The following is a 22869-nucleotide window of genomic DNA, read 5'->3' on the forward strand; positions in this document are numbered from 1 at the left end:
AAACCCTACAAAGGTGGGGAGGGTACAGGAAGATGGGTAGTTTGAGGCCAGCCTGAGCTACATAAGAGCCTGTCATAAAGGAAAGCAACTGATGAAGGATCTGAGGCACACAATGACATTTTGTCTAAGAAGAACCTATGAAGGACAGGAAGGTGAATGTTTGAAAAAGAATCCCCTTTAAATTGAAGAAAACAGAGCTCAAGGCCTGGATCTGTGGGGACATAGATACTTTTCCTTCTCTTTCATCTTCTTCCTTAGAAGAACCTGGGCACTTTCTAGGTGCTAGGCAACTGAATGGCAAGAAAGATCAAGATTCTTGTTGGGTGGCTGGTGTTGCTGTCCTGTGGCTGAATGGAAAGACTGCAGGACACCCGTGTTTCCTGAGCCTGAGAGGTTCCACTTGATGTGAAAAACTTGGCTGGGGAGGCAGAGATCACGGAAGATAAGTACTGGCCACTTGGAACACTGAAAGGTAGCTTTTAGCATAGTCAGAGACTTTGGTGAAGAGTAAAAATACAGGCATCACACAAGCATCTTAGGATAGGATGTGGATCTTAGTACAAGAGCAGGAAGAGAAGAACTTGAAAAGAAGATTTTTTTGCTGAAATGTGTTAACTGGAATGCATGGGTACACAACCAAAACTGTACTTTACATCCACATGTTAAACTTTCTGATCATTAACTTTTCAGAATTAATGTTGCTAAAGTCCTAGTAACAGATTGTTCCAGAGTTTACCATTTCAGATTTACATCTATTTAACATGAAAATGTCCTCATATCCAGGGACATCCATCATACAGCTGTGCACTCCCCATGGAACCTGGGTCTAATCCCCCACAGAGACACTGACTGCGCACACAGGCTGGGATGCCAGTCTTGGACCTGAGATGTACCGGCTCCAGTGGGGTCAAGAGCTCCTGCTGCAGATCTGTTCAATGTCATTCATCTCTTTGGGACAATCTGCAGAAAGGATCAGAGGTGAGTCCTGAGTCACCACGACATCATCCTCAATCCGTACTCCGAGACCTCGAAACTTCTCTGGTGCATCTCTGTCATCCTCTGGAATATAAATGCCTAAGGAAGAGAGAGAAGGGCTGTGACCAGTGACAGTAACCAGTGGATCAGAAGCAAGTTCACTTCTGTTACAATTCCCTCATCTGTCTCTGAAAGGTACTCACTGCACTTACCTTAGAGCTGTGAGAATTAAATGAATTACTGCACACAGCAGAGCTGTGTACATGAAGCTCAGTCAAGGCGGAACTCATTAGCTAGGATTACTACTGTTATAGCCATTTTTTTAGTAGACTACAAACTGTATTCAACTACGATAATACCATGTAATTCTGTCATGGTCTAGTGGTTTAAGAAAGTCACTAATTTACAAATACGTTATATACATTACGAATCAGCAGATTATATAAATGTACATCTTCCCTTGCTAAAAATCCTCTGAAGAAAGGCTATTGGATTAAAATATAGTATGAAGTCAGCTGTGGTGGCACACATATGAACTTAGGAGGCTGAGGTGGACTATCTGGGCTAGATAATGAGTTAAAGGCCAGCCTACAATAAACAGTTAAGTCCTGTCTCAAAGGTAACAACAACAAAACAAAACCCAAAATGAAGTAAAAAAACATAAAGTGTATTAAAACATATTTAAGCTGGGCGGCGATGGTGGTGCACACACTTGGGAGGCAGAGGCAGGTGGATCTCTGTGAGTTTGAGGCCAGCCTGGTCTACGACAAAGTGAGTTTCAGGACAAGCTCCAAAAGCTACACAGAGAAAAACCCTGTCTTGAAAAACCAGGACAGCCAGGACTATTACACAGATAAACCCTCTCTCCAAAACAAGAAAAACCAAACCAAACCAAAAACCAAAAACCAAAACCAAAAACCAACCCCCCCCCCCAAAACCCCAAACCAAACCAAAACCAAAACCAAAAAACCCAAAAAACCCCAAACAATTGGGGTTGGGTTTTAGCTCAGTGGTAGAGTGCTTGACTAGCATGCGCAAGGCCCTGGGTTCGATCCTCAGCTCCACAAAAAAAACAAAACAAAACAACAACAACAACAAAAAACAAACCCCAAACAAACAAACAAAAAAAACAAATCAAGTTCCAGGACAGCCAGGACTATTACACAGATAAACCCTGTCTCCAAAACAAAACAACAAACAAACAAAAGAACCTGCAAATTTCTTCAGATACTCTGATAAAAAGACCAGCAACTGTAGCAGCCATTACTAACCAGAACAACCTCCAATGCTGCAGAGCAAAACACAACTGACTGCTTTCATAGGCTAGTATAAAAAGACATTTATTGCCGGGCAGTGGTGGTGCATGCCTTTAATCCCAGTTCTAGGGAGGCAGAGGCAGGGGGATCTCTGTGAGTTCAAGGCCAGACTAGTCTACAGAGTGAGTTCCAGGGCAGCTAGGATTGTTACATACAGAAACCCTGTCTTGAAAAGCAAAAACAACAAAACAGCAAACCCTAAAAAACAAAAACCAAACAAACAAATAAATAATGTAAAAAGACGTTTATCAGTCCCAACACACCCAATTTTCAAACTCTGGGTCCTGTTCTTACAACGCAAGCAGCATCGTTGTTTAAGCAGCCAGCTGTCCTCACAGTCTCTGCACCCACTGTGGTCCCCACTCCACTCTTCCACTCTGCCCACTAGGCACTCACCTGAGGCAGTAACCGTGGGGTAACGGTGGGTAGTGCACTGGAGGTAGCAGGATGTTACAACCCACCACGACTAACTGTGAGACTATCACAAGTTGGCCCGGCAAAGGCAGGATTAAAAAAGATTTATTTCTTATATCAACTTACAGAAAGGACTTGCCATCTGTTGTTTATTGGAGGAGTGAAATTAAAGCGTGTGATCTTAAACAAGGAAACTCAAGACAAACCTAAGTATTTTATAGTCTGTAAATAAAAATAAGCAATGTATACTTCAGGGTTAACCCGTCCCTCACCTGGTTCAATTGTGATCACCATACCAGGCTGCATAGGGAGTGAGCGAGGCATGTCTGGAGTGTCATGGACATCCATTCCAAGGTAATGGCCAACATGATGAGGGCAGTATTTCCGAGCAGCCTGGAAAAGGTAATTACCACAGTATTATTAGGACACTGAGTTGACATGGATAAACTGAAATCGATAAACCAGTGAGATGTGGTATTAATAACTACCAGTTTCTGCCATTTATATTTAAACTATCCTTGGACTAATGTTTAAGAGACGTGACAAACTGCCACTTTTGGGGGGATGTAGTGTGGTGTGGTGTGTGCACCTGTGTGCAGGTACACAGGCACACGAGCGTGCCTATTGAAGCTGGAGTTGATGGTGGCTGTCTTTCTCTATAGAACTTCATCTTGTTTCTTTCTTTCTTTTCTTTTTTAAAAAAGACTTATTTATTATGTACACAGTGGTCTGCCTACATGTATGCCTCCATGACAGAAGAGGGCATCAGATCTCATTATAGATGGTTGTGGCTCACCATGTGGATGTTGGGAATTGAACCCAGGTCCTCTGGAAGAGCAGCCGGTGCTCTTAACCACTGAGCCATCTCTCCAGCCCCACCTTGTTTCGTTGGCTGTGTTTTTGTGTGAGTGTACATGCCTAATATACGGGGAGGGAAGAGCACAACCTGTTCTCTCCTCCCAGCATGTAGGTTCTGGGGAATGAACTCAGGCCATCAGGCTTGATGGCACGTGACTTTATAAATGGAACTCTCTTGTCATTTCTGCACTCCCCCCCCCTTTTTTTTCTTGATGAACTTGCAGAGATTTCCCAGAGGTTTCTATGGTCTCCACCACCCAGTGCTGGGATTATGGGAACAGGTTGCTGTGGCTAGTCTTTTTTTTTTTTTTTTTTTTTAAAGAGATAGGGTTTCTCTGTGTAGCCCTGGCTGTCTTGGAAGGAACTCACTCTGTAGACCAGGCTGACCTCAAACTCAAGAGATCCAACTGCCTCTACCTTGGAGTGATGGAATTAAAGGCATGAGCCACTATTGCCCAGTCTTCTTTTCTTTTCTTTTTTCTTTTGTTTTTGTTTTTCGAGACAGGGTTTCTCTGTGTAGCTTTGTGCCTTTCCTGGAACTCGCTTTGGAGACCAGGCTGGCCTCGAACTCACAAAGATCTGCCTATCTCTGCCTCCCGAGTGCTGGGATTAAAGGCGTGCACCACCACCGCCCAGCTCAGTCTTCTTTTCTTAAAGAGTTATTTAATTTTTACCAGCATGAGTGTTTGCCTGCATGTATGTATGTATACTTTGCATGCACCTAGTACCCTCAAAGGCCTGAAGAGGGTATCAGATCCCTTGGAACTGTAGTTACAGATGTTCCTGAGCCTCTATGTAACTTAGGTCCTCTGGAAGAGGAGCCAGTGCTCCCAACCTCTGGGTCATCTCTCCAGCCTCTATACCAACTTTTTTAAGTGGATGCTGGGGATTGGAATTCAGGTCCTCACACTTGCACTGGAAAGCACTTTACTCACTGAGCCAAGTCTAGCCTGGCAAACTGTTACTTCCTCTATGCAACTGTGCCATTAGCATACTTACTATACTGCCTCTCATTCCTCTGTTAAGTTTATTTAACACAGGCTAAGGAACACCAGCAATAACTGACAAAAGAAAACTGTTTCTGGCACGAGGATAAAGCTCAGCAGTATTTGCTGACCATATGTAGGTCTCCAGTTTGATCCCTAGCACAGGAGAATCTCCTTTTTTTTTTTTTTTTGAGAAAGGGCAGACAGCAATGTTGTTATCCTTTCAAGTCATACAAGGAAGACATGCAGGGCAGTGGTGCTGCACGCCTTTAATCCTAGCACCTGTGAGGCAGAGACAGGGGATCTGTGAGTTCGAGGCCAGCTTGGTCTTCTATAAAGTGAGTTCCAGGACAGCTGGCACTGTTACATACAAAAACCCTATCTCGATAAACCAAACCAACCAATCAACCAACCAACCAACCAAAGAAGGAAGATACAAACTATGAGCACACTTTTGGGTGGAGACAGGAGAATCAGGAGTTCAAGACCAGCCTAGGTTATGATGACCACACCATCAATGACATAAAAAATAAGATATAACTCACACATCTCTCTTGGGTAGCCTACTCTGGAAACTCTGAGTATCCAACATCAAATTGTGGAATAGGCATGACTGTATATTCACTGGCTTAGATATTTCTACCAGTTAGTTAAATATTTGCTGGCTCGGCACAGGGAATTTATAACTTTTTTTTCTGCTAATAGGAGTCCTGGAAGTCTCAACTTGGAGATAGAAGATGTCTAATGCTTGTGTGACTCAGATTTTTGCAATTATAACGGATACCATACATTTAGATACTGACAAAACCCATTAAAGATGTAGCTTTTGCTAAGTCTCAATAATGTAACTAAACCAATAAACACCCTCTGACCTCCAGAGTCCCCAGGAAGTTAACCTTCTTTCCTTGTCTGTGTTCCTTCCCACCCTGCCTGGACAGACTTCATTTTTTGTTTTCTGAGTACTGCACTTATGCTTTGGCACGCAATGACTCAGAATGTGCTGCCATCTTCTGGCAAAAATAAGTACTCACCTCCTTTGTTTTAATCCATGGTAAAGCTAAATCCATTTTACAAAGAATTGCAAAGACAGTGCCTAAGTCTGTTTCGTGTTACTAAGTGGGGCAACAATTGAGCAGCATGCTGGCTGTTCTCAAGGACTGGGTGGAGAGGAGGGGGTACCTTGAAGGCGCTTTCTTTGCTGCTCCTCATGATCCCCAGATCCTTCAGCTTCTGTCCCATTAGTGTCATCATCACGCTGTAGATGTTCTCCAAGCTTGTCCCAGGAGAGCACAGTGTCAAACACGCTCTCTGGATCTCTAGAACAGCTTCATAGAGCTCTGCCTGAGGTGCGGTGAACCTACGGAAAGGAAAGCAAATGAATGCGAGTCAGGTAGACGGGCCTGGCAGCAGCTGTTTTCCCAGCTCGCCATCTTGCTGGCCCTTCCATAGTTTAAGGTGGAAGTTTACATCACTGATTTAAACCTTTTCTTCCTTTTTATTTCTCGTTGTTACAGTTTGAACCCAAAACCTTGTGAATGCTAGGCAAGTACCTACCACTTTCCATTCCAGTTTAAACATTTAAAGTTTATCAACTTCAAAATTGAGCATGGTGGTACAGGACTAGTAATCCCAATACTCATTAGGTTGAGGCAGGAGGACTGTAAGTTTGAGGCCAGCCTGAGCTATACAGTAAATGTGCCAATAGTTTTGGGTTACTAAGTGAGATCCTGCCTAAAAACAAAAGTCACAAATTTTTGCTTCAGCTATATTCTTCTCTCTCTCTCTCTCTCTCTCTCTCTCTCTCTCTCTCTCTCTCTCTCTCTCTCTCTCTCTCTCTCTCTCGGCTTTTTGAGACAGTTTCTCTGTGTAGCCCTGGCTGTCCTGGAACTCTCTCTGTAGACCAGGCTGGTCTCGTCTATCTGCTGAGCCATCTCTCCAGCCCCTGATCTTTTTTTTTTTTTTTTTTTTTGGTTTTTCAAGACAGAGTTTCTTTGTGTAGTTTTGTGCCTTTCCTGGAACTCACTTGGTAGTCCAGGCTGGCCTCGAACTCAAGAGATCTGCCTGGCTCTGCCTCCTGAGTGCTGGGATTAAAGGCACGCGCCACCACCGCCTGGCCAGCCCCTGATCTTTAACTCTTTATCATTCTGCTTCGGCTCCCTGAGTCCTGGGTTTAGAAGCACAGCACCACATTGGTCTCATATTCAGTTTTCTAACTACTTGGAGATTTAAAAAGAGATTGTATTTATTTTAAGTTACGCATGTATGTGTTCATGGTTTGTGCATGTAAATGCAGTGCCTGAGAAGGCCCCTGGAGCTGGACTTACAAGCAGTTGTGAGCTGCCCGACATGGGTCTTCTGGAAGAGGAGCAAGGACTCCTCATTACTGAGCCATTTCGACCTCTACTATTTGGAGACTCTAACATCTACTTGTCAGTTGGGCATGGTGGCGCATGCCTTTAATCCCAGTACTGGAGAGGCAGAGGCAGGTGGATCTCCAAGTTAGAGGCCAGCCTGGTCTACAGAGTGAGATCTAGGACAGGCACCAAAACTACACAGAAAAACCCTGTCTCAAAAAACTAAACCAGCCGGGCGGTGGTGGCGCACGCCTTTAATCCCAGCACTCGGGAGGCAGAGCCAGGCGGATCTCTGTGAGTTCAAGGCCAGCCTGGGCTACCAAGGGAGTTCCAGGAAAGGCGCAAAGCGACACAGAGAAACCCTGTCTCGAAAAACCAAAAAAAAAAAGAAAAAAAAAAAAAGAAAAAAAAAAACTAAACCAAACCAAACCAAACCAAACAAAGCCAAACCAAAAGGGAATATATATTTGTCACTATGATTTGTTTGGTCTGCAGCTAGATATCTCATGATCCCTGTGAACACTTGTCCTATACATTAACAAGACTGTAAATCGCCTACTGTACGGGACCACCCATTTCTCTCCAGGCTTTTCCGTTTTCCTTTGTGTACGCTGGAGCTGTTTCAGGAGCCTGTGCACTGATAACCACTGTCACTGCCATCCACGCTCTGCTTTACTTCTGACCACACTCTTGTCCTGACGTCTATTTTGTTTGTATTAATGTCACTGTTTACTCTTGGTCTCAGCCAAAAGATCAAGAAGCCATACCATTTTAGCTTCCTTATAGTCGATGTTTTCATGGAAATGTATTTCTCCACCTTTTTATTTTCATGAGTTTAATAGTTTTTATTTAAAGTGATTTTTGTGCTGGGCAGTAGTGGTGCACACCTTTAATCCCAGCATTCAGAGTAGAGGAGGGCAGATCTCTGAGTTTGAGGCCAGTATAGCTTACAACAGAGTGAGTTCTAGAACAGGGCTATACAGAGAAACTTGCTCAAAAAAACAAAAACAAAAACAAAAAGGGGGGGGGGTGCTTTTTGTCAGGAATAGTGGCACATGTTTTTTTGAGACACAGTCTTACTATACAGCCCTGGAAGTTGCAGATATCCACCTCCTCTGCCTCCCAGGTTAACTGCAGGTGAAGCAAGGAAGATTGTGAGTTCAAGGTCAGCCTGAGCTACATAGTTGAGTCTGAGGCTAGCCTGGGACACATAGCAAGACCATCTCCAATTATTAAAAAATAAAGGTGCAGGCTGGAGAAATGGCTCAGCAGTTAAGAGTACTGGCTGTCCTTCCAGAGGTCCTGAGTTCAATTCCCAGCAACCACATGGTGGTTTACAATCATCTGTAATGAGATCTGGTGCCCTCTTCTGGCCTGCAGGCATACATTCAGACAGAGCACTGTATACATAATAAATAAATAAATCTTTTTATTTTATTTTACTTATTTATTTATTTTTTGGTTTTCAAGACTAAAGTTTCTCTGTGTAGTTTTGGAGCCTGTCCTGGATCTCAATCTGTAGACCAGGCTGGCCTCAAGCCCACAGAGATCCGCCTGGCTCTGCCTCCTGAGTGCTGGGATTAAAGGTGTGTGCCACCACCGCCAGGCTCATAAATAAATCTTTAAAAAAAAATAAAGGTGCTTCATTTATAAACAGTTTTGGTGTCATTAATGACAGAGCTGTATTTAGTCCTGTCATTTTTGCTATTTTCTTCTTCATCTCTGCACGTGTGTATGTGTGTCTGTTTTTTGTGGTTTTTCTTCCTTTTCTACTTTTTGGCCAATAACATTTCTTTTAGAAGAAAAACTTTGGTTTGTTTACTCTGTGTTTGTGTGTGCATGTGGATGGATTCACGCCATGGTGCACATGTGGAGGGCTGGAGGGTAGAGGATGAGCTGGGAAAATCAGTTCTCTGTGTGAGTTCCAGGATGGTTTCAATTCAGGTCACAAGGCTTGGTGGCAAGTGCCTTCACCCACTAAAGCCATCCTGCCAGGCCTTCCATTTTTTTTTAAGCATTCCTTTTTAACTTCTCTATTGGCCTGTTAGGTATACTTATTTGTATTATTTTTTCTGGTTGCTTTTAGGGTTATATTCTTCTGAAGAGTGCTTTTTCTCACCTTGGCCAGATCCAAAGCACAACTGCTCTCAATGGGAAGCAACTAGCCTCTCTGTTTTGTTTGCTCAGCTTCCAGACAGTGGTGTTTTACTGAGTGCTCTAGTGCCTCTCTAGCAAAGTTTTTTGTGATGAGTCAATAATATATATCCTCCAATATCCTCTTCTGGTTTGTGGGCATTACACACATGCAAGCAAACACACACACACACACACACACACACACACACACACACACACATGTATATACATATATATAGTTTTTTGTTGTTGTTGTTGTTGTTTTTTGGTTTTTCGAGACAGTGTTTCTCTGTGTAGCTTTGCGCCTTTCCTGGAACTCACTTTGGAGACCAGGCTGGCCTCGAACTCACAGAGATCCGCCTGCCTCTGCCTCCCGAGTGCTGGGATTAAAGGCTTGCGCCACCACTATATATGTATATATATAAATAAATAAAAAGACTTAAAGTTTGTGTCTATAGTGGATATTCTCTAGTGGCTTCAAATTGTTCTTAATATTTTTTTTTTTTTTAAAGATTTATTTATGTATGTATACAGTGTTCTATCTGCATGCATGCCTGTATACCAGAAGAGGGCACCAGATCACATTATAGATGGTTGTGAGCCACCATGTGGTTGCTGGGAATTGAACTCAGGACCTCTGGAAGAACAGGCAGTGCTCTTAACCTCTGAGCCATCTCTCCAGCCCTGTTCTTAATATTTTGTTGAGATTTTATAATCATTGTCTGTGGAGTGTTAACTCAATGAAGATATTCTACTGTACCTTGAATAAGGCATTATAGTTAGAAGGAAAAAAAAACAATAAAGAAAACCACAAATGCAAATACCAAAACAAAGTGCATCTGGTTCATGTGTTAAGTCTTTCCTTTTCTTTTTTTTTTTGGAGACAGGGTTTCTCTGTGTAGCTTTGGTGCCTGTTCTGGATCTCGCTCTGTACATCAGGCTGGCCTCAAACTCACAGAGATTCACCTGGCTCTGCCTCCCAAGTGTGTGCGCCACCACCGACCGGCTGTGTTAAGTCTTTCTATGTGCCTTACTATGCTACATAATGAACAAAATAGCCCCAAACGAAAACAGTTAAAAGCTTTGTAAAGACAGCTAATGACATATAAGAGCCATTTACTCTAGACACCAACCAAATCCCAAGATGCCATGGGGCATATTACTCTGTAGAGTCCCTACCTGCCATTGACAGGCCATGTCCGGGTGATGTCACTCACATAGCAGGAAGATTCACAACCTCCATCAAGAAGCACCATCTCACCATCCTGGAACAAAGAAAGGGGAGGAGAGAGCGATCCAGCAATCTCACAAGTGCAGGTTGTTTCTTCTGCCCCCCCCCCCCCCCCCGGGGGGGGGGGCGCGACCGGCCGGAGAGATGGCTTGGTGGTTAAGAGCACTTGTTCTTGCAGAGAAACTGAGTTTGTTTCCCCAAACTCCCATGGTGGCTCATAACCAACCATAAATCCAGTTCCAGGGGATCTGATGACCTCTTCTCATCTCCATGAGCTCATGCAGACAAAACACTCACAGACACAAATTAAGTGGAAAAGAAAAGTCTTTGGGGGCTGGAGAGATGGACATGTCCGAACGATGATAGATATATCACACACTATCACCTAGAACATGACAGGGTCAAGGCAAGGGGAAGCATCAAATAGAACAGAATGAAAAGGTGCAGGACACGTCTATTTTTTTTTTTTTTTTTTTTTTTTTTGGTTTTTTCGAGACAGGGTTTCTCTGTGTAGCTTTGTGCCTTTCCTGGAACTTGCTTGGAAGCCCAGGCTGGCCTTGAACTCATAGAGATCCGCCTGGCTCTGCCTCCCGAGTGCTGGGATTAAAGGCGTGCGCCACCACCGCCCGGCGCATGTTTACTTCTTAAAGTAACTGGCCAGTAAGATTTATTTTTGAGAAAAGATATATTAACTATGATTATGAAGCAGATTTAGACATGACCATGACTTAGGTAAAATAGACAAAGTGGTAGAAAAATGTATAAAGTTAGCTTAGGAAAAGAAATTTAATTGCTGTAATCACTTTAGAAATGTTTGGTATTATCTAAGATGCAAATATGTGCATCTTTCAAGCCAGCAATTCTACTATTACATGTCCCTTGGATAAACTTGGTATCTTATATGCCAGGACAAAGACAATAATGCCCAAAGAACACTGTTTTTTGTTTGTTTGTTTGTTTGTTTGTTTGTTTTTCGAGACAGGGTTTCTCTGTGTAGCTTTGTGCCTTTCCTGGAACTCACTCTGTAGCTCAGGCTGGTCTAGAACTCACAAAGATCCCCCTGCCTCTGCCTCCCCAGTGCTGGGATTAAAGGCGTGAGCCACCACTAAGTGCCCAGCTAAGCACACTGTTTTTAACATTGTAAATTTGGAAATAACATATAAATGTTTGTTATCACATTAGGAAATTAAGAAAAAATTTAGCGCTGGAGATATGGCTCAGAGGTTAAGAGCATTGGCAGCTCTTCCAAAAGTCCTGAGTTCAATTCCCAGCAACCACATGGTGGCTCACAGCCATCTATAATGGGATCTGATGCCTTCTTCTGGCATGTAGGTGTACATGCAGATAGAACACCATACACATAAAATAAATCTTAAAATATATATATATACACACACAGCATTAAAGTCACTTAAAAATAGCAATTGTGGGGCTGATGAGATGGCTGAGGGGTTAAGAGCATTGGCTGCTCTTCCAAAGGACCTGGGTTCAATTCTTAGCACCAACATGCCAGCTTACAACTGTTTGTAACTCCAGTTCCAGGGATCCAACACCCTCACATAGACATAACACCATGCACATAAAAATCAAATCTTTAAAAAACAAAACAAAAACAAACCAATTGTGTTTACGCTATACAGCTCAGTGGTAGAGCACCCCTGGCACCCCAAGTCTGACCCCTAGCACTGCAAACAACAGTATAAAGCCCAAAAAACACTGCATATGCCTGGTGTTCCAGCTACTCTCAGAAGGTTGACACAAGATGATGCTTAAGGCTGGGAGTTTGCAGACAGCCTGGGCTACAGGGTTAGACTTGTCTTTTTAATTCCACCCCCAAAACCCTATTACTTAAGTCACACTTTTATGAAACAAATGATGTTTTTAAATAAAAAGTTAGAATGTTGTAATGTCCTTTTTCTTTTCTTTTTTCTTTTTGGTTTTTTGAGACAGGGTTTCTCTGTGTAGCTTTGGAGCCTGTCCTGGAACTCATTCTGTCCCAGGTTGGTCTTGAACTCAGAGATCCGCCTGCTTCTGCCTCTCGAGTGCTGGGATTAAAGGTGTGTGATGTCCTAATTTCTATAAATTTCTGTTTAGCTTTTGGGAAAGGTGGCTAGGCTTACCATGGCCTTGGAGTTCAAGCCGTTGAGTATCACATCACAAAGCCTCTAGGTTACTCCAGCGAGAGTGAGAAGACATCACACGATGTCTTAGTCGCCTTATGAGAATTGACTTAACCCTTTAGACCCTCCTTTGTTCTTCTACACCAGTGAAACAGACACATGGCAGCTGTGTGCCACCGGGAGGGCTGTCAAGCAGGCGGAGGTAAAATGGTTTCAAAGCTGGGCATGCCATGTACACTGTAATGCCAGCACTTGGGGGAGACACCAAGGCAGGAGGATCGCTCCAAGTCTGAGGCCGGCTTGGGCTACAAGAGAATTCTAAGCTAGCCTGGGCTATGGAGTAGGATTCTGCCAACAACACCACCCTGCCCCCAAACATTCTGAGGTCATATAGGTTAAAAAATAAGATCAAATTATGTAAATGTGTATTAGTGGTAAAGGAAAACTAATGGACTAGTATGGACTAGAATGCAGCTCGGTAGAGTGCTTGCTTAGTATGACAAAGCTTTGGGTTCCATCCCCAGCACTGCACAGAACTGGGCATCATGACATCTCCCTGTAATCCTAGCACTAGAGGGAGAGGCACACAGGAAGGTTCAGGATCGTTCTTGGCTACTCACTGGGTTCAAGGCCAGTCTGGGCTACTTCAGACTAGGTCTCTAAAACACCACCATCACCCACACCAACCAACGAAAAAGATAAGACAAAGACATGACCCTAAACTAGTAGGTTGAGAAAGCCCACAAAGGAAATCCAGCTCAAGTAGCTCCACAGGCATGGCTACACTCTGGCGGCTACCCGCCTGGCTCCACCCAGTGCTGCCTCAGAACCTGCCTGTGTACTGTGGCTTGCTAAAGTTTAGATTATCCTTTACTACACTAAGCAAGCATGCTAGTAATTGTTCTTACCTCACAGGGCTACTCCAAGGACTAATGAAATAACACCCATAAAACCATTGTAGAGATAATAAAACGCTTTTTAATTGGCATTCCATTGGTGAGGGAAGGGTAGTGAGTTTTCTATTGGGGAACCCAGGCCTCTCAGGGAGCAGACTGCAGGGGCATTCTGCTTACCTTGATGAGCTGATTGTTCTTCACATAGTGCAAAGTGTTCGAGCGATTGCCGCCTGCAACCACAGGTGGGTAGGCTAAGATGTCTGCACCTCGGGCCCGGCATTCAAATTCAAACTGTGAAAGACAACGAAGTTTGACTGACACAATTTCTGTGGAACGGTTCCAGCCCAGGCTGTCTTCAGCCACCACAGAGGTGCTTACTCTCATACCTAACCAAACATTTTATGCCATCAACTCAGCCCATTTCTTTGACGCTTACCTGATGGACTATATATTCTAGTCTATAAATGCCCTCTTACTTCAATCCTATCATCCAGCTTTACTATACACATGTATTTGTTGAGGCAGGAGCTCGTGGAGCCCAGATTGACCTCACACTTACTATATAGATGAGGATGACCCCCAACTCCTGACCATCATGTGTCCATTTCCTAAGTGCTGCAATCTGACATGCACCAATACATCTGGCCCGAACCTTATTTAATCTCCTGTAATTTAAGCTTCCCATGGTTTTCAAAGTAAGTCCAAAAGAAGACAGAGAAAATATGTAAAGAAGGCTGAGTCCAAAAACACATGCAAGGCTATTCTTATCGGCTAAACAATAAAATATGGCTTAGATTTGTAACAATACCTGAACACGGCTATTTGTAGTCTTGCAAACAGTTACCAACCTAAATGCTCGGGGTAGGGGAAAAGGATACTGGGACACTGTAAATTCTGCCACCTTCAGTACACCCCGAGGGCTGCCCCACTGGCCCCACTAAGTGCTGCCTCAGACCTTCCTTCCTTTACATGGACTAGGTGTTGGTCTCCGTTCATACTGTCTAATCTTTCTTCACTGGCTCTCTCTGCACTTTTCTTCAGTGTAACACTGCATGCTTTAGATGCATAAGTTAACAACACTGCCAGAAGGAGAGGCTGTCCCTCCTCTGCCTGCCTGCAAGCCAATGCCACCCATGAACCAGAGACTTCACTAGACATTTGCCCCAACAGGACCTTTCCTGCTACATGAAGCTCACCTTTGCATAAAGAAAGGCTTCGTCTACTGGAGCTTTACTGGCATACATGGTCTCTATGAAAGCCTGGAAAAAGAGGGGGTGGGGAAGAATACAGTCTCATTTTATCTATCACTCAAACATTCAAAATGTTGGGGTTCAAATAAAAGCACCTTTTCCAGCCAGGGTGGGCTGGGGTGGGGGGGCACACGCCTTTAATCCCAGCACTCAAAGGCAGATGCAGGTGGATCTCTATGTGAGGCCAGCCTGGTCTACAGAGTGAGTTCCAGGACAACCAGAGCTATACAGTTTTCTCATCCAGACTATGACTAAGTAGTATTATTTCAGGAGGGAAAAGAAATATTGCTCTCTGGAAACACCTATGTCTTCTCCAAAACTCATGCTGAGCCAGGTATCAGTGCATGTCTTTTTTTTTTTTTAAATTTATTTCCTTATTATATAGTGTTCCACCTGCATGTATGTCTACATGCCAGAAGAGGGCACCAGATCTCATTAGAGATGGTTGTGAGCCACCATGTGGTTGCTGGGAATTGAACTCAGGACCTCTGACAGAGCAGCCAGTGCTCTTAACCTCTGAGCCATCTCTCTAGCCCCAGTGCATGTCTTTAATACAAGCACACAGGAGGCAGAGGCAGGAGGGTCTCTGTGAGCTAATTAGAAAAACAAAAGTAACAGACATGGACACACACATACACATGTATGTACACAATAAATGTATCTTTAAAACAAGTCAAAAGAAACCTAATCTTCACTGGGGTGGTATCATGAAGGTCAGGGCCCTTGAAGTGATGAATCACAAGGGCGGACCCCTCAAGGACGGGATTAGCAGTTTTGAGAGGTGTTATTCTGAGTTTCTTCAGCTGTGTGAGGACCCCTATACAGTACCACCTATGAAGATTCAGGCCCTGCTGTCATTTGGTGAGGCGGGTAAGGCCAAAGCACTGGGTCACACCACAAGCAAACAATGAGCTGTGACATGTGCAGAGAGCACTCAGGCCAGAGGAAACCTGACCCATAAGCTCCAAACCAAAAGATGATGACATGCAGCCTAGAGCCAACCAATAAATGCCACAGCAGCTGGAAGCAAAAGCCTCCCAAAAAGCCACACATAAATACTGCAGCCCTTTGTTTAATAAATGAGATTGCCTGCAAACCTCCCAGAGTCTGTGTCATTGACTCTGTGTCTACCCATCCCCTGCCCATGGGTATCAGAGACTGCGAGACCCCAGATGCAGAGGATCTTGGACTTCCTATTTTCCAGAAGTTTTAAGAAACAAACAGCTGTCATTGATGGAGCTAATTACTCTCAGGTGTTCTGATAGCACTATACAAAAGAGGAAGCAGCCCATGTGTCATTATGTGCCTGCAGTTCTGCTATGCGAAATTATGGACTGAATGGCCTAGTCTATAGCAGGCTTTCCCAACTTCAGCACTTTTTTTTTCTCTTTTTTAAACTAGGGCTGGAGAGATGGCTCCGTGGTTAAGGGTACTGGGTGTGATTCCCATCAACCACATGGCAGCTCATAAGCATCTATAAATCCAGACCGAGATGATCTGATGTGCTTTTCTGGCCTCTGTGTGCACCAAGCATGCATGTGGTACACACACACACACACACAGGCAAAACACTCACATAAAATAAAAAAGATCTAATAAAGTGACATTTATTGATCATGGGTACATGTGTGTATATATGTGGGGGTGTGCAGGTGTTACAGCATGCATGTGGAAGTCAGGAGTCTATCATGTGGGTCCCAGGGATCAAACTCATGTTTGGCAGGAAGTGCTTTGCCTGCTCAGCCACCTCACTATTGCCTAAACTTCAGTAGCATTGACAATGGGACCTAGATAATGCTTAGTTGTGAGGAGCCGTCTAATTCAATGTAGAATGTCAATAGCATCCTGCATGTCTGAACACCAGACACTGCCTACATCTACTACAGAAGGGACAAAAATACTCCCCCACTGAGAACTACTGGCCCAGAATATTGATTCTCTGTGACAGTCACACCTATGTGTATATCTATTTTTATAGGCATATATGTTTACAACTCACTATCATAACTAGCTCCATATATATATGTATATGGTGCACGGGACTAACCCAGGGCCCCACAAGCATCAGGAAAGTACTCTACTACTGAGCTACACTCCTAGGGCTCCAGAAAATATTTTGATTAGCTTATACAGACATTTAAAACATTACATGACAGGCTAAATTTATTTATTCATTTATTTATTTATAAAGATTTATTTATTTATTATATATACAGTGTTCTGTCTGCATGTATGCCTACAGGCCAGAAGAGGGCACCAGATTGCATTGTAGATGGTTGTGAGCCACCATGTGGGTGCTGGGAATTGAACTCAGACCTCTGGAAGAGCAGCCAGTGCTTTCAACCTCTCAGCCATCTCTCCAGCCCCAATAGGCTAAATTTAAAAACAAGCATTGAGGTGTAGAAAAGAGTTTTAAATACTCATTGTAAACCACAAAGACTGTCAGGATGACTATGGCTATTTATCTCTCTTTCTTTTTGCAATTTTTTTTTTTTGCATTTTTGAGACAGTGTTTCTCCATGTAGCTTTGGAGCCTGTCCTAGATCTCACTCTGTAGCCCAGGCTGGCCTCGAACTCACAGAGATCCACCTGTCTCTGCCTCCTGAGTGCCGGGATTAAAGGCGTGCGCCACCACCGCTCGGCAACTATGGCTATTTATAAATGGGCCATAAATTTATCTTAGTTTTCCGAAAGAGAGAGAGAGACAGAGAGAGACAGACAGACACACACACGGTTTCTGTGTAGCCCTGGCTGGTGTGGATTATTTTTTAGATTTCTAATTAGAATTATATGTATGTTGTGTGGGTTTGTGCATGTGAGGGCAGTGCTCTATGAGGCAAGAAGAAGGTGTCAAGCTGGGCAGTGGTGGCACACACCTTTAATCCCAGCACTAGGGAGGCAGAGACAGGTGGATGGATCTCTGTGAGTTCGAGGCCAGCCTAATCTTCAGAGTAAGTTCCAGGACAGCCAGGGCTACACAGAGAAACCCTGTCTTGAAAAGCCAAAAAAAAAAAAAAAGAAAAAAAAAAAAAAAAAAAAAAAAAAAAGGGGGGGGGGGTTGGAGAGATGGCTCAGAGGTTAAGAGCACTGGCTATTCTTCCAGAGGTCCTGAGTTCAATTCCCAGCACCCACATGGTGGCTCACAACCATCTACAATGAGAGGTCTAGTGCCCTCTTCTGGCCTGCAGGCTGAACACTCACTGTATACATAATAAATAAATAAATCTTTAAAAAAGAAAAGCCAAAAACAACAACAACAAACAAACAAACAACAACAAAAAACAAGTGTCAAATCTCTTGGAGCTAGATACAGGCAGTTATGAGCCATCTGATGTAGGTGCTGGGAACCGAACTCTGCAAGAGCAGGATCAGTAACTGCTGAGCCATCTCTCCAGCCCACAACCTTTGTAAAAAGAAAAAAAAAAAGTCATTTGGCCAGGCAGTCATGGCACACACCTTTAATCCCAGCACTAGGAAGGCAGAGGCAGGCGGATCTCTGTGAGTTCGAGGCCAGCCTGGTCTACAGGGCGAGATCCAGGACAGCCAGGGTAGTTAAACAAAGAAACCCTGCCTCAAAACAAAGAAACTGACCTGTTGGGGCTGGAGAGCTGACTCAGTGCTTAAGAGTACTGGGTGCTCTTCCTGAAGATCTGTGTTTGATTCCCAGCACCCACACATTGGCCCACAACCATCTGCAACTCCAGTTCCAAAGGATCCAATCAACTATTCTGGTCCCTGTGGGTACTGCACTCATATAGTGTACTGACGTGCATGCAGGCCACACACACACACACACACACACACACACACACACACACAATTAAAATAAAATAAAAGCCCCAAATAAACTGACCTATGGACTGGAGAGAGGCAGCTCAGGAATGAAGGGCATTGGCTGCTGCCGTTGGTTGCAGAGGGCCTGAACGTGCTTTGCAGCACCCATGATGAACGGCTCACAACCACTATAATCCTAGTTCCTGGAAAACAACCATGCTCCATTCTGTCTCCTCAGGCATGTGCATACATCTCTATCGTATTGTCTCACTCTCTCATTTATTTATTAGACAGGGTCTCACTCTGCAGCTCTGCTTAGCCTGAAAGTCCCAATGTAGTGCAGGCTAACCTTCATCTGGACATCCTCCTGCCTCTGCCTTCTGAATGCTAAGGCCTACACTACCTGCTCAACACAGGCACATACATTAAAATAAATAAAGAAATTGACTTGTTTGGACTGGAGAGATGGCTCAGCAGTAAAGAGCATTTTTTTCTTGTAGGATCCAGGCTTAGTTCTTAGCAAGCACATGGTAGCTCCCAGCCACTCCTAACTCCAGTTCTAAGGGCTCCAGTGCTCTCTTCTGACCACTGTGGGCAACAGGCATGTACATGGCGTACATTATACACACACACACACACACACACACACACACACACACACACACACGTATGCAAAATACCCATAAAATAAAATAAATCTTAAAAATATTGACTTGTAATTTGTGAATTCTGAGTTTTTTTTTTAATCTTTAAAATTTTATATTATGTGTATGTATGTTTTGCCAGTAGGTATGTCTGTGTACCACCTGGGTGCAGTGCCCACGGAGGTCAGGAGATTGTTGAATTCCTGGGAACTGGAGTTACAGATGGCTATGAGACACCATGTAGGTGTTGGGTCCTCTGGAAGGGCAGCCAGTGCTCTAACCGCTGAGCTACCTCCCATGCTCTAAATTCTGAGGGTTTTTGTTTTTTTTAAATATATTTCAGATACTAGATCTTAACAAACAGGCATCTGTAAACATGTTCTCCAATTATGTAGACTTGTTTTACTTTCTGGATTGTATATATACAATTGTGTGTAAAATTTTAAAGCTTTTTTTGGAGATTTACATACATACATACATACATACATATATATATGTGTGTGTGTGTGTGTGTGTGTGTGTGTGTGTGTTTTGCTTGCCTCTTTATGTACCACATGAGTGCTGTGCCAGCAGACGCCAGAAGAGGGTCCAGTCCCCTTAGAAGTGGTATTATAAACAGTTGAGAGCCACCATGTGAGTGCAGGGAATCAAACCTGGTCCTCTGGAAGAGCAGTCGGTCCTCCTGATCTCTGAGCCATCTTTAAATTCTGATGATGTCCAGGTTCTCTCTTCTGTTGTTTGTGCTTTAGGAATAATTAACTGCACTGGGGACTTCAAGGCCATACGAACTGACTCATGTGTTCTACTAAAAGTTTCAGCCAGGCAGTGGCGCGCACACCTTTAATCCCGGGGGAGGCAAAGGCAGGAGGATCTCTGAGAGTCTGAGGCCAGCCTGATCTACAGAAAGTGTTCCAGGACAGTCAGGGCTACCCAAAGAAATCCTGTCTCAAAAAAAAAAAAAAAAAAAAAAAAAGTTTTACTAAAGGAGATCTTGATTGGTTTGAAGTAGCATACACATTGAAACCAGTGGAATCTGGAAACTGTAAGGAGCTGGAAGATGGATTGGAAGGAAAATGAAAATTGATAACAGGTCTGCTAAATATTCAGCAATGGCTCAAATTAAACTAAGGATCCTTGCAGATGAGCTTCTCTCCTTGGTCAACAGGTGGAGCTCTAACGAAAAGAACCTGGGCTACAATACTATCTGATGAACTGTGAGATCACAAGTGAAATTACTCAGGTGGTAAAATGGTGTGGAATGAAGAGTGGGTAGCCAGTGAAGGAAATTCTGTATTTCCTTCACATTGAAGGATTACTATACTTCAGATTACTATATACAATACCCTTATAAACCTCTGTCAAAAATGTTTCCTGTGAGTTTTAGTATCTCTGGCTGGCCTGGAACTTGATAAGTAGACCAGGCTGGCCTTGCACTCACAGACATCTCTCTTTGCCTCCTAAGTGCTGAGATTAAAGGTGTGTACCAACATGTTCAACATTGAGTGACATCCCTTGCTTCAAATAGTAATGGGTATCTTTAATCCTAGCATTTGGGAGGCAGAGGCAGGCGGATTTCTGTGAGTTCGAGGCCAGCCGGGTCTACAAAGGGAGTTTCAGGACAGCAAGGACTGTCTTGAAAAAAAAAAAAAAAAAAAAAAAAACCAAACAAAAGTAATGGGCTGATCAGGCTAAGTGTGTCCTCCTCACCCTAATTGACAGAGAGGTGCCTAATTTATCAAAATTGTATTCTACCATGCATACCCATAGATAAAACAGGAATTGTGGTGCATAGCTTTAAGACCAGCATTTGGGTGTCTGGGTAGGATTTTGAGTTCAGGGTTAGCCTGGTCTATATAGCCTGGTCTATATCTCAAAAACCAAGCATGATCTTGAGAGATGAAGGATCAGAAAATCCTCAACTCTGTATAAAGTTCCATCCACTGGACTGCATGAGATCCTGTCTCTGAAAATAAAAGGAGGAGGGGGTACCTACATAACTCTGAAGCCAGAATTCGGACGGCAATGTGGTAACCTGGGGTGCTAACACAGCAGGTGAATCTGAGCCCAGACTACAGTGAGAACCTGTTTTCAAAATAAAACGCTCCAGAACTGCCGGGAAATGCACGGTGCCCAAGCCAGCACTAGAGGGACTGCAGCCCAGGCTGGGCTACGCTGCTGGAACCCAGAACCCACCCAACCCCTAAGACAAAGTCTCACTGGATAGTCAGGGCTGGTCTGCAGGTCGCGATGTAGACCAAGCTGGCCTCAAACTCAGTTTCAGAAGTACTGGGATTAGACGAAAGGTATGCACCACTCCACCCAACAGGTCCCATCTTTAATAAAAAGTAAAATTTTATGAACACAAAAACCAAACCAAAAAAAAAAAAAAAAAAAAAAAAAACCAACAAAAAAAAGCATGAAAAGAAATGGCCACCCCCTCTAATGCTTTGACATGGGTGATATCATGACCCTCCTTGGTCAAATACATGTGTGCTGAAGATGCAGGAATGCTACTAATGCCTGTGATGCTACAGGACAATAGCACACCTCTCACGTAAGGGATGACTGAAAAGGCTCCTCCAGTAGACTACGGGAGTCAGCCATGGAACCCCAGAAACACGTGAAAAAGGCTAAGATCTCTTATCAGCAAGGCATGGTGGCACATATCTGTAAAACCAACACTTGGAAGGCTTGAGCTTAGCCTGTGCTACTTATTGAGACCCTTTCACAAACAAACAAAAATTTTGTTACTGATTTCCTAGATAATAAACAAGTAATTCAATACTTTGTCTCGAAAAAACAAAAGAACCCCGAAACAACAATATTAATCATAGAATTATTATATTATCTAGCAATTCTACTTCTGACTGAATAATCATGTTCATATCAGCATTAGTTACAATAGCCAAGAGATGGAAATCTATGTGTCCATCAACAAATAGACAGATAGATACATAAAATATGATACAGATATATGTATGTATACACACAACGGGATACTACTCAGCTATAAAAAACAAACTCTGATGTGCTGAAAACATTATGATAGGTGAAATGAACTACTCATACAAAGGCAAATGATCTATGATTCTACTTATAAGTAGCAGCTGGAATAGACAAATTGATAGACAGACTGTGAAGTAGAAGTTGTAAGAAAGAGGAAAGGGGAAGCTGCCTGCAGGGCAGAGTTTCTACCTGAGATGATGACTAAGTCTGGATGATGGTTTCATACTACTCAACTGTACACTTCAAATGCTTAAGTGTCTGCATATGTCACAAGAAAAAGAAGCAACTAGGGCTGGAGATGTATTCCAGTGGTAGGACACATGCTTAGCATTCACAGGGCCTTGAAGCAGTGCGCACACACACACACACACACACACACACACACACAAATGGAAACAATAAGGACAATAATTATAGTTCTAAACCAATTCAATTTTTACACAGTCAATTAACAGCAATACAAAAACAACATAAAACTTGACTTTTACAGGAAGGTACAGGATATGGTCATCTAGCTCTTCAGGTTACAAAAATCCCAAAGCAGATACACATACACTCAATATTATCTGAACTTAAAGGAATTTACAAAGAGAAAGATTCAATGAGTGTCTATCCCTGGATTTGACTATTAATGTGGAAATAGAAAACAGAAACTTTGAAGGCCAGGGCTTCTTGACTCAAATTCTGGTAAGGAATTCAAGACCTCTAACAAGTATGTGAATGAAAAAGCCTGGAGCTAGAGAACAAACTTTTAGGTCTAGAAGACACAGGAACACAGTACTGTCTAGGCTTGCTAATGAGTCTCTTAGGAATGACAAAACTAATTCAGGGTTGTAAAGATACGCTGTGAAAGGATTAAAAATTGAAAAATAAATGAATGGTGGTATATCCTTTTTCTGAATATGTGGC

The 22869-nt window shown here is 43.2% G+C and overlaps 1 protein-coding gene across 3 annotated transcripts in view; it reads right to left on the bottom strand.

Moving 5' to 3' along the window:
• Positions 1–710: 710 nt before the first annotated feature.
• Xpnpep3 (X-prolyl aminopeptidase 3) overlaps positions 711–22869 on the bottom strand; it is a 52484-nt gene continuing 30325 nt past the window's right edge. For 2 of the 3 annotated variants that reach the window (XM_059246945.1, XM_059246946.1), the window contains exons 5-10: positions 14483–14545; positions 13464–13577; positions 10219–10304; positions 5729–5906; positions 2978–3098; positions 711–1074 (exon numbers count right to left, since the gene is read on the bottom strand). In XM_059246945.1, coding sequence (XP_059102928.1) covers positions 908–1074; positions 2978–3098; positions 5729–5906; positions 10219–10304; positions 13464–13577; positions 14483–14545 — 729 coding nt within the window. In that variant the 3' untranslated portion in view covers positions 711–907. Of the gene's footprint in view, positions 1075–2977; positions 3099–5728; positions 5907–10218; positions 10305–13463; positions 13578–14482; positions 14546–22869 lie in introns of those variants that run through there. The other variant, XM_059246948.1, reaches the window with a different exon arrangement.

The sequence above is a fragment of the Peromyscus eremicus genome, chromosome 20 (genome assembly GCF_949786415.1).
Source record: "Peromyscus eremicus chromosome 20, PerEre_H2_v1, whole genome shotgun sequence".
Taxonomy (NCBI): domain Eukaryota; kingdom Metazoa; phylum Chordata; class Mammalia; order Rodentia; family Cricetidae; genus Peromyscus; species Peromyscus eremicus.